The sequence below is a fragment of the Natator depressus genome, chromosome 15, assembly GCF_965152275.1.
Source record: "Natator depressus isolate rNatDep1 chromosome 15, rNatDep2.hap1, whole genome shotgun sequence".
NCBI lineage: Eukaryota > Metazoa > Chordata > Testudines > Cheloniidae > Natator > Natator depressus.
Window position 1 is genome coordinate 26,800,201 of NC_134248.1, and position 13,729 is coordinate 26,813,929.

The following is a 13,729-nucleotide window of genomic DNA, read 5'->3' on the forward strand; positions in this document are numbered from 1 at the left end:
ACTTTTATCAAGCCACCTCAACTTTCTCTTTGCTAAGCTGCATAAATTGAGCTCCTTAAGCCTCACATTCTAAGACTTGTTTTCCAGGTCTTGGATAACATTTGTTATCCTCCTTTGAACTTTCTCCACTATTTCCAGGTTCTTCTTGAAGTCTTCTTGCAGCAGTCCTACCAGTGCTGTCACAGGCCTTCAAGAAGTCCATGTATACAACAATGTAACTACCTCTATCAACCAGACGTGTAATTTTGTCCAAAAAGACAAATGGATTTTCTACTCCCCTATTCAATGTGAGTAGAAAATAAGTTATAAATATTACAAGGTTAAAACACATGGTATGACAGGAACTTCACTGAGATCTTCCTAATCAAATCTCCATTCTGACTTGCGTTAACCCAGAGCTACATGACCCAACTCTACTGGAGGAAATCTGATCAGGCAAATGGTTCCCATCTGTGATGTTGTAAGGCTGTGTCTGATAAATAGGGCACTGTGGGGCCACTTAATGCAAAGATAGGAGCAAGCAGGCAAGAAACCTCCATTCCTGGTTCCCATCTGCTCTAGTAAGAGACGAGCTCACGTCTAAGTAACAAGGACATGCAATATTTAAGACTATATTTTAACTGTTTTAGCTAGTTAGTGCTCACCATATTACTTCAGTATTAACACTTTATCCCATTAGATGGGTGTAAAACAGATAGTGCTGAAGGGCATAACAGGGAGAAGAGATAAGCCTCAGTAGATGCAGATACTTACCATGATGGGCATGGCATAAGAACTGTGTCTTGCTACAAGTTCTCTTATACAAGGTTGATCAGGGAAAAAAAAATCCTTACTGCTTCTTGTTCCTTTTCATATGGAGACGGTATCTGGTACTAAAGCAGTGGTTCTTAACTTGGGGTGCGAGACATGCCAGGTTTTTTTTAGAAGGTAAATATCGAAAACACAAATTAAGTACAACTACTTTGTTTCATCAAACCTATGTATTTATTAACATACATTTTTAAACAATTACTGTAATACACAAACAAAATATATCTAGGTTTAAAGAACTGACCTACTTCAAATGATTTTTTATAAGGGGTGCAAGAAATATTTTGAGAACCAAAGGGGTGCAGGCTGCAGCAAAGGTTAAGAACCACTGTACTAAATGGATTTTTAATCTATCTGTAAGGCAGAACAAGAGCCAATGGCTAGAAGTTACAACCAGACAAATTAAAGTTAAAATCTTTTGCCTTATTGCTAACAGCTAGGGTGATTAGCTATTGGAACAAGCCATCAAGAAAGTGGTGGATGCTCAATCTGTTGTAGTCTTCAAATCAAGATTAGAGGACTCTCAGAGATAACCTGCATTTGAACAAAGCATATTGGGCTCAATGATCCCTTCAGTCCTATCTGAGTCCAGTCCCCTGCTATCACAGCCAACCCCCTCATATAATTCCTTTCATATTGAAGTAACAATGAAATTCTTTAGCCTGTGTTATACAAAAGAGTCAGACTGATGATTTAATGGTTCCTTCTGTCCTTAAAATCTATTAATTTAACATTCACAGTGATGGAGACTTGTTCTGTAATTACAATCAGATAACCATATACTTAGATATGAGATAAGAGTTCTTCCTGACAAAGCTGTTTGAAAGAAGGCTGGACAAACTACTTCATTCTACTTTTAAAATACTACTTTGCAAGGTCTTTCAGAAAAAATGTATAGTATTTTCCCCATTAGCATTCTTATCTGGGAACTTCATCACCAGGAACTTACTATCATTTAAAGCTTTTGGCTTTAAATATAAACTTACATTCCCTCTCACATTATACTGCTACTAAATGGAAGTACCACTATACTAGTAAAGCCTACTGAAGATATGAGACCAAGTTTTGGGTTGCAAAGGTGAAATTGGGGGAGGAGTATCAAAGAGTCTGAATTTTGAGGGGAAAGCAAAATAGCACAGTTCAAGGCTGCAGGAAGATCTTACAGCACATTCTTTCCCCATTCCAGCAGAAAGCAAACAGAACTGTCTAGGAGTTGTGTTGCAGCTATCTTGATATATGGAAGACAAATATTTAAGCTGCTGTATTTTCAGTGACAAATTCAGAACTTAAATTTACTTGTATACTATACTGGATCTACAGGAGTGTCTCTAGCAAGTTAGTCTGACAGCACAACTCTCCCATCTCACTTTTAATGGGGAGGCACTCAAGTTTTACAGGCAAGCATGATGGATCTATATCAAGACCTTCCCTTTAGAAACATACCTCAAGTGTGTGACGCGCCGACATAATTCCAAGATGAGTTTGTGCATTTCCAGATCAATATATTCATCTAATTTGGTCAAATCTTCTGACAATTCAGGTGTGTATTGTGCTGATAAATAGACACTGAGAAGATTTAACAATTTCTTCGTTTAATAAGTGAATTATTTTCACTACATGGTATTGTACACTGTCATCTGTTCAAAAAAAGATTAACAGTTTTGTTTTTAAAAACAAGAGACTTAGATTTGTATAAACTGGTGAACAGAAATAACTCCTGAGCTTGGTTGGCTTATCAAGTTATTGTCTAGCCTTCTTTGCAGAAGCAAGTCTTTAGGCCAGATATGGACAAATTCTCAGGCAGATCTAGAACCATTTCCACAAGTTACTGCTTTCTGGAACTGGCTGCCACAGGACAGCTGCAACTGTAAGAAGGTTCACTCAACAGAATATTGAAATTGTACAAAACATTGTTTACCTTTACCATTAATAGCACAAACAGCACAGCATTACAACTTGCTATTTAAAGTCAAAACTTCCTTTTATCTCCAAGAGAAAGGCTTGAATGTAAAGCCCTGCCAACTCATCTTGATGGGTTGTGTAGATACAGCTTTTTAAACAGAAACTTTGGCTTCAGGAAAGAGACACAAACATTTAAAATAATGGCTTTAATTTTCATTTAAAGCATATGGGAGGGGAAGTGTGCTTTAATTAAATATACATCATACCAGTGATGCTGGTCAGGTTGAGGGTTATTTCTTATGTTGACAGCAATAAAACTAATGTGTACATGACAAGACATTAAAAGAAAAGCAATCCCTTTAAAACAAATTTTTAAAGTAAAAAAAGTTCACAGTGGTTTGTATAAACAGTATGTAACTTCTGACAGTAACAAATTTCTAATCTCACAGCACACTAGTGCCCTCTTTAGTTCCTAAAGAAGAAAACAAGCATTTACACTACTCATTGTACAGATTCAAAAAAGTCAGTTGTACAATTACCCATAATGACAGGATAAGATGCTGTGGAGTGTACAGCTGTAACACCGACATAAGGGAAGTTTTAAAAACTCTTCTTGGGAAGGGAGAAAAGTCTTTCATTTGCTGTTACAACCAGCAAATGCCATTCATTAAATCAAAATGAAAAACCACAAACACATTATCTATTTTGAGCAAGCTGAACAGTACACGTTACAGTTTTAAAAATGGAGGTTATATACTATAATACAAGTCCCAACTAGGCAGTACCAAATTTACTATTTCTTCGCTTGTTTTGTGATCATACCCCTTGGTGGCGTTACAGGTCTGCTAGCATTAGGCTTCTTTTTCTCTGCAGGTTTCAAAATCTGAAAAGACAATTCAGTCATTTACTATGGTGATTTAGCCAGCAAATAAGCCAATCTGCTAATTTGCTTGTAAAAAACATCCTACAGGTGACCATGATGAGTAAAGTCAGCCAGCAGCTCTGCATGCTCAATGCTAGGAGTAGTGTGATCCCTGCCCACCCAGTTATGCTAGTACTAGACCAGACAATCTGGAGTCACGTGACAGTAAGATTCAGGAAAACAGACGAGACTTCAGTTGGAAAATCTAATTCAAGGTGAGAAGTGTGCTCTACTTTATGCCAACGTGGACAGCAACCTAAATCCTTTCTGAGAAGAGAATGAGTGACTGAACTGAATGTAGCCTTTCCAGCCACCTTTCCCATTTGTAAAAGTCTATTTGCAGTGAGAACTATTTCTACAATAGAGTTCAGAGTAGCAGCCGTGTTAGTCTGTATTCGCAAAAAGAAAAGGAGTACTTGTGGCACCTTAGAGACTAACCAATTTATTTGAGCATAAGCTAAGGTGCCACAAGTACTCCTTTTCTTATTTCTACAATAGTATGTTGGGTTTTTTTAAAGAGCAAATTTGTTAAAAATCAAAATCTTAAAATACTGTACCTGAAAAGAACACATGAGAGTTTCATCCACACTCATCATGGCACCAGCATTGTCAAATTCTCCACAGTAATTTGGGGCAGAAAATAGAGTTACCAATTGCCTTTTTGCAAAGAACTCATACCCATCTTCAACCACCTTTAACAGACAAATAGCTCTATTAGAGTGAACAGTTTCTTACTACACAGTCATATAACAGTATTTCTCAAATGACATGCACCTATGTTAGCCCACATACAGCTGTGAGATAGTATGACTGTCTAGCACAGACAGCTGTAGAAGAGCCATTTAAGCCTAGACAACAGACATTCTAAACTAAGTAGATCAAAACAATTAGGAATGGATACAGGGCCCAATCCTGCAGTGTGATCTATTAGCAATGAAGTTAATTGGACTCTGCTGAGGCACTAGGATCCCACTGGAAGGTCCGGACCATGGATTGTACTTGTAAAAAAATTAAAATACCTGATGAGCTCTACATATAAGATCCAAATCATGTTTATGGAGAAACTTTGCAACCACTTCAGCACCAAATGTGAAGGACACTCCTCTGTCATTTTCACCCCATCCTAAGACGTCTTTGTCAGGGTCGGACCATAACAGATCACAAAGAAGACCCTGATCTGGTACATCAGTGGGGCGCATAATTCGCCGAATCTGTTCCATTGACTGAAGGTCTGGCGACAGGCCTATTAGGAGTTTAAAGATGTATAAATGGTTAATGTTTTACTCAAAGTATGTTCCACACATTAACAAACATTTTGACTCATCTATTAAGACACAAAAAGCCTTAAAGTCCACCCTGTTGATTTGCTGGTGGTGATTAGTATTTATAAAGTTTTATGGCGATTCTTAATTTTTATTCACTTTTAAAAGCTTTCTGTAACAGGGTGGTCTCTCACCATCAAGAAGCAGTGGAGCCCACGGCCAGCCAACCCTATTCCATGACATGGCCCCATAAAGGAAAAAGTGCAAAGGAGTGACATGAAAGCTAGCTAATTGAGGGCCAGGTATTATACAGGACCTCTTGAACATGATAAAGCCCAACTCTTGGGGGAGTCGGGGGGGGGAGTGGAGAAGGGAAAAGAGAAAAAGAAGAGGGGAAAAAGCCTGGTGAGGAGAAGCCTGACTGCTGAAATATAGCACAGCTCAACAAGGAGGGTTAAAACCCCTTAATTAAGGGGAAGGAACTGAGTGGCCTACAAGCATGAACTGAAAGCCTCAAGTGGGACAGGTTGGGTCTGAAGGGCTAAGACACTATTGTATAACAACTTAACAAATTAAGACTCCAAGCAAGGGGACATTACTTTAAATACCCCAGGCTATAAATGAATTATGGGAGAATCAGGAAGGAACCGAGTGCATGGTACTCTGAAGGGCCACATCATGCCACAAAGAGGTGTTAGTGACTTGTCTTCACAGTTTTACGATTTAGCAGAAACAGTGGCCTATTGTGGAAGTTCACAAATTTAGGCAGAAGGATGAGAAAGGTCACTTCTGCATTTTACAGAACTGCAATACAACATTCTCACTGCTTAATATTTGTGAACACCTATAAAGTGTGCCTTTAAGACACAAACGGAAAGATATTTAAATAGAAAGAATACTGTACTTGTCTCATTGTTCAGGAATAGTAACATGAAATACTAAGATGGGGAGATACTAAGTTACCGTAACACTGAGGAATATTCATACTATTTTTCACCGTAGTGTCTAGCTAAGCTATAATTGTTGCAAATTATAGACCAATACCAAGAGTTACAATAAGCCACATGTCACTGCTGTGACACTTGGACTGTTTTATACATTAGACCCATTCAGTTACTGAAGTGGTATAAACAGCTGTTAAAAAACTTAACCTAAGTACACTTCAAAAAGGATAAGACTGACTTTTAGGCATAGGCTAACCCCCTGGCATGTCCTAGGGAGGTCCTTGGAATTTATTGTCCTTTTTAGAACCTATGTAAGTCTCTGAGGCCATCTATTTGGCAAATTGCATAGATTCTCTATTTGAAAGGAGATGTGAGTGCAGATGAACGTCTATGGAACAGGAAAAGCAGCCAGCCATATATCCCAAATGGTACTAGACTACTTGCTCAATTAAGTATTTCAATGTCTAAAAATATATGCAGCAAGTTCCAGAGTTTGACAACCCACTTAGGGTTGGTTTATTTAACTTACCCTTCAATATCCAGCTCAACCTCAACCTCAACCTTCAATATCCAGCTCAGTGCATGAATTGAGCCTCCCATATTCCCCCCGGGAGAACAGGTGTTCCAGAACTTCAGCAACGAGGATTAAGCCAACAGGGAGTCATTTTCCAACTATGGAAAATGCATAAACACAAACATGGAACTAGCACACCTAGAGGTAAGGGATTAGCAATCACTTGACTAACCACTAGAGAAGCACCACATACCTCCATGACAGCAGAATATTTTCTCATCCACAATGGCTGCAATTGGTAAACAGTTAAAACAGTCTGTAAAAGTTTTCCACAGCTTAATGTTATATCTTCTTTTACCTACAAAACAGTTTTAGAGGAAAAAAACACATATGGTCTCCAAATGAGAACTAGAAAGGATCCAACAATGTTACAATACTACCATTGCTGTCTTAACTTTGCCACAGTGTAGAAATGAAGTGCGAGCGCACACACACACTATCAGCTCCTCTTAGATGCAATGCATTTTACTGCTGATGAAAAAAAGGTCTGAATGAGTCTCAAACTGTAGCAAATTCAGAAAAGCCAAGTGTCTCTTAAAGGTTTCTTTTGGAGTCGTAGGAGTTTCCATGTGTAGAATGAGACTGACCTTTTACAGGTTAGGGCCAGATTCTCTGGCTTGTTCTACTTCCATTGCATTGCTCATACCTTCTCAAACAGGCACAGAGACAGTTCAACCAACTCCTATCCCCCCTCCCCGCCCACGCAGCCCCAGTACAGGGGCATTTGGGGAGTGTGCTGCACTCTGGAAATACGTAACTAAAAGACTGTCCCTTGGAAACCACTGTTGACTAGTGTTCAGAGCAGCCTTGAGGCGACTCTTAACTTAGCAGGTACTGTAGCAGATATAAGACCAGTCAGAGAATCAGGGAGTGCAACTGTCTCCCTAATACCCAGACTCTACTCAACTGTATCCAGTTGAAACTAAGCTCAGTAGAAAACCCGGACCTAAAATTTAAGCATATTTAAAAAAAAAAGTTGTCTTTATAAAAGTTATCCTAAGCAGCACCAGAGGTGCATGCTGTTTTATATAAAGACATCTATGACTAATCTATGTTGTTCAACAGTGAATATGTAGAAGATTTAGAAGCCTCATTAATTCATCCAAAGAACGTTCTGGATGAATCAATGTGAGATAAAGTTGGAAGAGACCCCCACTCCCATATGAAGTCTACTGTATTTTACATGTTCTCCCCCTATTTTCATTCAACTCTTTAAAAGTGAAGTTAACCAGCGTTAGGATTTTTTTTTTTAATTTCACCCCAGAAGGCTTTTAAACGTAACTTTAAGCACACTGAAGTTATGATTAACTGAGCACTTGTTTAGAGACACTTAGCATAGACCAAATGTATTCAGAGAGAGTGTATTTTGCTTACTGACCCCCCCCTAAAGTTGGGCAACTTGTGTATGGAATTATGTTAAGATTTACACTGTATACTTATGTAGTCTTTGTCCTAAAAGAGCCTAATTAATATAGGAATCAACACTTTCTCCCAGTGGCAAGTGGTAACAGTACATAGCAACACTGTATGTGGCTCAGAGTTTACCAAAAGCTACCCTCAACACCATGGTGGGATAATGGGTTCACACCAACACTCAGGAACAAGGGCCACCTATTGAATCAGCAATGTAATTTCATGGGGGACCTAGGTTTTCCTTTGAGGTCTTCCATCCATACACATACAATCCAAACTGCTCAGCATGCAATATCAAATTAGATCACAGCACAAGATAATATAGGACAAGGTACTAGAGCTATACTAACATTTTGGTATATAAACCTAAATTATCTTTTTCAGAGTTCAGAGGACACCAGTAACCCTCAACTGTATCAAAAATAGAGTGTTCTTTTGACTTTGAAAGTGTTTTAATAATGAAGGGTCATAAGTTATGAAGCCAGCTTTATAAAGTTTGGCAAAACAAAAAACTGTCTTAGTTTTCTGCACAATTCGTATCCTTATTCTCCCCATAGTATAAAAAGGGCTAAGGAATTTTAAAACTTAAAAGGTAATGGTTTTCCAAACAAAGTTTATATTTTGAAATAGCACAGCACTTTAAAAATCAAATGTGTATATTGTGGACAGCACATATGAAAAAAAACTGTCTTTATGCATGCTTTTAGTCCACACACAGCCAACAGTTAAGGTCACAAGGCACAATAACTAGGAAAGCGGCATTCATTTAATCAATTCCATTTGAAAGGTTGTGTAATTACTGATCATGTATTTGAAAAATAACGTTAAAGCAACAAGCGCATCACAGTGGGCTACTGCATGTCAGTTTCTATCCTGCTTTCATATAGTTTACATGAACATTCTTTTAAAGAGTATTATTGCTGGTTGCCAAATTGACTATGAAGACTTAAGTCCTCTTTGTAAAGGATTAGGTTCACCAATGTTTAGAAGACCAGAAGGTCTATGCGTCACAGTAGGGGTAATAGGAATTCAGCACTCTATACTGTATTAGAAGGTAATTCAGTCTTCATGAACCATTCACTCCTTGGCCCCTCTTCTGTCATCCATAGTAGCAACTGAATGATGTGGATACATTTATACTAAGACCACCAAGATCAAATTTACCAGTCTGATAGCTCTGAACAAGACATGAAAGATTCCTCATTCCATTGCCAAACTATGAATATTTAAATCTTAAGAGTTTTCTTTTAATAAGCCAGTAGTGAAGTGGAATCAAAACCATAAATAAGAGTCACTTGTCAGCAAGATTGTTTTTACCAAGAGACAAGAATGCCAGTTACAATTTTAGTTTAGAAGTAAAACTGCAAGCCGAAGTCAATTTTAGTATTTACTGTTCCATTAGGATGCACAAAGATAGCTTTAATTCTCCTCCTGCCCCCAAAATATATATGATATTTGAAATATATCAGGTCCTTACTGTCTTCCCTTTGTTGGAAGACAGTAACGTGATCTTTGGAAGAGATGTAACTGTCAACCCTGTAATCTGAGCTGCCTCTCTGTCTCCTCTAAAGAGTGGGGGCAGCAGAGGGTGGATAAAAGCTGGTAACTTTAAAAAAGTGGACTTATTTGAATTAAATACAAGTTTATTTAAAACCCCTAAAATTACAATTAAAATCATTTACATTAAATACAAAAAAATATTAAATAGTACAACATATTTGTTGCCAAGTTTTAAAGAAAGTCAAACCACTAAAGTGGTGGAAGTCACTGCCTAAGCAACTGGAACCAGATATTGCTGAAGTGCTAAACCAGCTTTTGGACAGCAGTAGCCACTTCTACAGGTGCAGAGAGATTTTTCCCTTCATTTCAGTTTATTCTGCTAATTGAGTTTTATTACTAGTTCATTTGAAATTAAGAAATCAACTGGAAGTTGAAAAAGCAGGGAAGCTTGTTTTGGTCTTCCAATCTATGAAAAAAATAGGCGTGAGGATGAGATCTACTAGGTTGAATCTTGAAAAGCATAGGACAGGATTGGATCCAGTATGTTTTAGCTCCACTGCAATCCACAAAACTTCTGCTGGCTGAACCCTGTAGGTGCCTACATTCATTTGGCTCTTAGGTTTTTGCTGTAAGAGTTCCCTAGGAGCTTACTATTTCTGCCTCTGGGAATGCACACTCCTGCCTTGTTCTCCCCGAGTTATTTATGAACCGGGTATCTGGCCACCTAAGTCATGTATATGGCCCAATCTGGTAGGCATGCTCAGATGCTGTTTACAGCATTGGGACTTATTCAAAATCCAGATGATGGAGGAGAAAATCCAGCCAACTGAGGTGGCACCTACCTTGTAGGTTTTAGCTAAGTAGTTAGAGCACTTGCCTGGGTTGTGGAAAACCCAGATTCAATTCCCCCATCCTGTCAGGACATAGAGGATTTGAACAGGGGTCTCCCACCTCTCAGGAAAATTCTTTAACCAGTGAGCTATGAGATATTCTGATATATGGCTCCCTCAGTCATGCTATTCCACTGTAGATAAATAATGAAAGTGTCTCTGGAGCAAGGGGGGGGGCGCGGCGCGCTAGTACTCTGGGCCAAAAGTTATTAGGTGGGCAGTACCATCACCATGTATGTTAAGTTATATCATTACTTAAATACATTTGTATAGATATAGTGTACCCTACTGGTTCATGAAAGAAAGCATCAAATTTAGTGTAAAGGCTATATTTAGTTACAAATGGTTACCAAAGGGGGAAAAAAACCACCGTTTTAGTTATTTTCCTAAAGAAAGTACAAATGCAAACATGATTAAAATAGACTGATTTAAATCAATGTTTCTTGCTTGTTGATTTAAAACTGCTTTAATTTAAATCAATCCACCCTGGTTAGTTCACATTACATCCTCATGCTATGTCACTATTCAGGTCCTCCTGAAAAGGGGAAGTAAGGATCAGCTATTTCTAATGTAAACAGTTTTGTAAAAAGTCAAATCTTGTATTTATTATCTGGTTAGCGGGGTATAGGATAAAGGACCATTTATTCTCTAAAGGATTTACAATGTAATTATACACACAAGTTTTATACTTCAGAGAAAAGGTAAATATTTTTGTACTGCAATTTAGAATTTCTATCTTATACAAGATTAGATAGGCTTACAATTTGAACTTTAACAGTGTACAGCAGTCAGAGCTGTTAATCACAGCAGTGATCAAACAGCAATAAAATTATACCAGTCATTCTACGCAGTAGTTTCTATTTTGCTGATCAGACCATAACTGGATCATTGAGGGTACAAATTTCACCTGCCAAAACAAGCCAAGAGGCCACCTGAGCTATGCAAGAGAGAAGCTGTAAGTTAGTACACAGTTCAAATAAAACCAGAGACCAGGAGAGAATTTTTGTAAGCTGGCATAATTAAGTGTATAACAACCCTCCTCTCCCATCCACCAAAAAACAAATGTTACTTACATTCGTCATAAAATCCATAAATTCTATTAATGCTGGCACATTCATGGTTCCCTCTAAGAAGGAAAAAATTCTCAGGATATTTGATTTTGTAGGCCAATAAGAGACAAATTGTTTCTAAAGACTGTTTTCCTCTATCAACATAGTCACCAAGAAATAGATAGTTGCTTTCTGGTGGAAAACCTCCATATTCAAAGAGTCGAAGTAAGTCATAGTATTGTCCATGGATGTCACCTTAAAAACAAAGGCATTCATAAGTGGTACATAAGCGAGAACTTCACTAAAATTGCTGATTGACTTACTAGCCAAGTAAAACTTGAGAAAAGTTACATCTAATTCTGATATCTCATGTAAAGCTACATGCTGCCCATCATAGATGTCTGAAGAATCAAACTGTCTCTAGTCTTAGTATGAAAATTATGCACATTCAGCAGTATACAGAGTCACTGAAGTTACATAACCCAGTACATTGTGCTGAATGACCAAAGAATTGCTATCTAAGAATATTCATACATATTTTTTAATACCTCAATCCAAAAGTTAAAGCTCTTTGTGCCCAATCCTGTAGTCTTTACTCAGGTAATCTCCAATTCGACTCCAATGTGAATTTTGCTTGAGAAAAGATTCTATGATCAAGACCCATTATTTTGGTCTTAATGCCTCCAGATGGCATCCATCTGCAGCTTTTCATTTCAGAATGCTGCATACGTAAGAATTAGAAGATCTCTCCCAGATATAAATCTTGAGTACCATTTATGGATGTGTTAAGAAAGTAACAAGATTATTCAAATCCTAGCTGCAAAGTTGGCTTGAAAGTGAATGCTACTTTCACTTCTGGTCTAGATTTTTTTTTTTTTTTTTTTTTTAAAAACAGAGCATGCCTAGCAGTCATACTTATAAAGACTACTAGACTTTAAACCAGCTGTGCAGTTATAAGATATAATGAACAAATTACTCTAAATTGAGGTAATCTTCAGTCTTAGAAAAGGATTTAATAAAACGACCTAATTTAAGAGCTATTTAAAAGAGTTATGTATTCTTACTGGAGTGGTTTCTATTTTGCCTTTCATCACAATATAAATTAGACAGGCTAGGAATCTATGCCCCAAATACCTTGCCTAGTACTACTGTGGGTCTCTGTTCTATCCCTAGATTCAGTCAGGACTGTGCTAAGGGCAGGGCTTGCTTCATACAAGGTCTTCTGTTCTGGGACTCCCCCGCCCGGAAGTAGCCCATCCATCCTTTTTTGGTAGTCTAGTTTCAGCCACCTTATCTTTGTCATTGGGGTTTCTGCTCCTCATCCCCCACTTTTTTACTTCTGTATTTGCTACCCTCTTTATTACTATTCTTTAGATTAACTGGACATTGGTTTGTTTATGCCCTTATGCTACAGCCTTTTGTTTAAATCAGCTGATTACAATTGATGTTTTACATTAGTTCTATTTTAGTTACATTTAAGACACCTATCGATAGGTATGTAAGAAACAAAATATTTCTGCAAAGATATTTCCAAGTTAACGCCTGTTCACTGAAAGTCAAGTGTCAACTGACCAATACACAGTAAGTCACAATACTTACCACATATTTTAAGTGGGGCTTCAAGTTCTAGTAGAATAGGCTGACTGAGAAAGATTTCTCTGGATTTCAAGCACAGTCCTCTAATTTCATTCTCTTGAAGTTGGACGTTTTTACCTGGTTTTGAGCCCCTCACTGTGGGAAGAAGTTAAAAATTGGTTAAATGAATCAAATGACTTGTTAAGTGCCAACCTGCCCCCAACCTCCAAGGTTGCAGTGCTGCTCAAGTTTAGTCTTGTCCCCCTGAGGAGGGAGCCATCCAGGCCAAATCTGTGAGAGTGGCATTGTGACTAGGTTTATGGGACTGTAGCACCACTCACTCAAATTTGACCCAGCCAGCCCTGTCATCATGAGAGGTGTGGCTGGGCCAAACCTGAGTAGCACTGTGACTCTGTGCAGCATGTCACAATGCCCAGAGCAGGGAGCCCAGCCCAGCGGGATTGAAGCCTTTGGAGTCTATGCTGCAGGGAGAGCTCTGCATTCCCCCAGTGTGCCCGCCCCCGCATTCTGGCTACCAAATTTTGATGATCACTTTGCAAAGCCGTAGTTTCATTCTGAACAAGACTGGTTCAAGATTACAAAGAATTGAATTGAATTTGAGAGGGAATCTACTCTACTCTTTTAGACAGCAGATTTTCTAGACTTTCCATTTGAGCTTTTGGGCTACCCGACTGATAGCCAAGAGAAACTCTTAAGATCCTCACTGTAACACAAAAACCAACAAAAAATACAACGCACCATTGTTTTTCCTAGCTTTCACCCTAGCCCTTTTGGATTTGGGTTTCTCACTATCTTGTTTCTTACCACCGGCCCACATATCCCAGCCTCAATTCTTTTCCTGCTTTTCCCCCATCCTCTACCCTTTCT

The 13,729-nt window shown here is 38.3% G+C and overlaps 1 protein-coding gene across 1 annotated transcript in view; it reads right to left on the bottom strand.

Moving 5' to 3' along the window:
• Nucleotides 1-1,010: 1,010 nt before the first annotated feature.
• The window catches only part of PPP1CC (protein phosphatase 1 catalytic subunit gamma), a 32,242-nt gene continuing 19,523 nt past the window's right edge, over nt 1,011-13,729 (bottom strand). Inside the window, exons 2-7 of the mRNA XM_074972482.1 lie at nt 12,866-12,997; nt 11,291-11,521; nt 6,608-6,712; nt 4,654-4,877; nt 4,192-4,326; nt 1,011-3,595 (exon numbers count right to left, since the gene is read on the bottom strand). Coding sequence (XP_074828583.1) covers nt 3,506-3,595; nt 4,192-4,326; nt 4,654-4,877; nt 6,608-6,712; nt 11,291-11,521; nt 12,866-12,997 — 917 coding nt within the window. The 3' untranslated portion in view covers nt 1,011-3,505. The remainder of the gene's footprint in view (nt 3,596-4,191; nt 4,327-4,653; nt 4,878-6,607; nt 6,713-11,290; nt 11,522-12,865; nt 12,998-13,729) is intronic.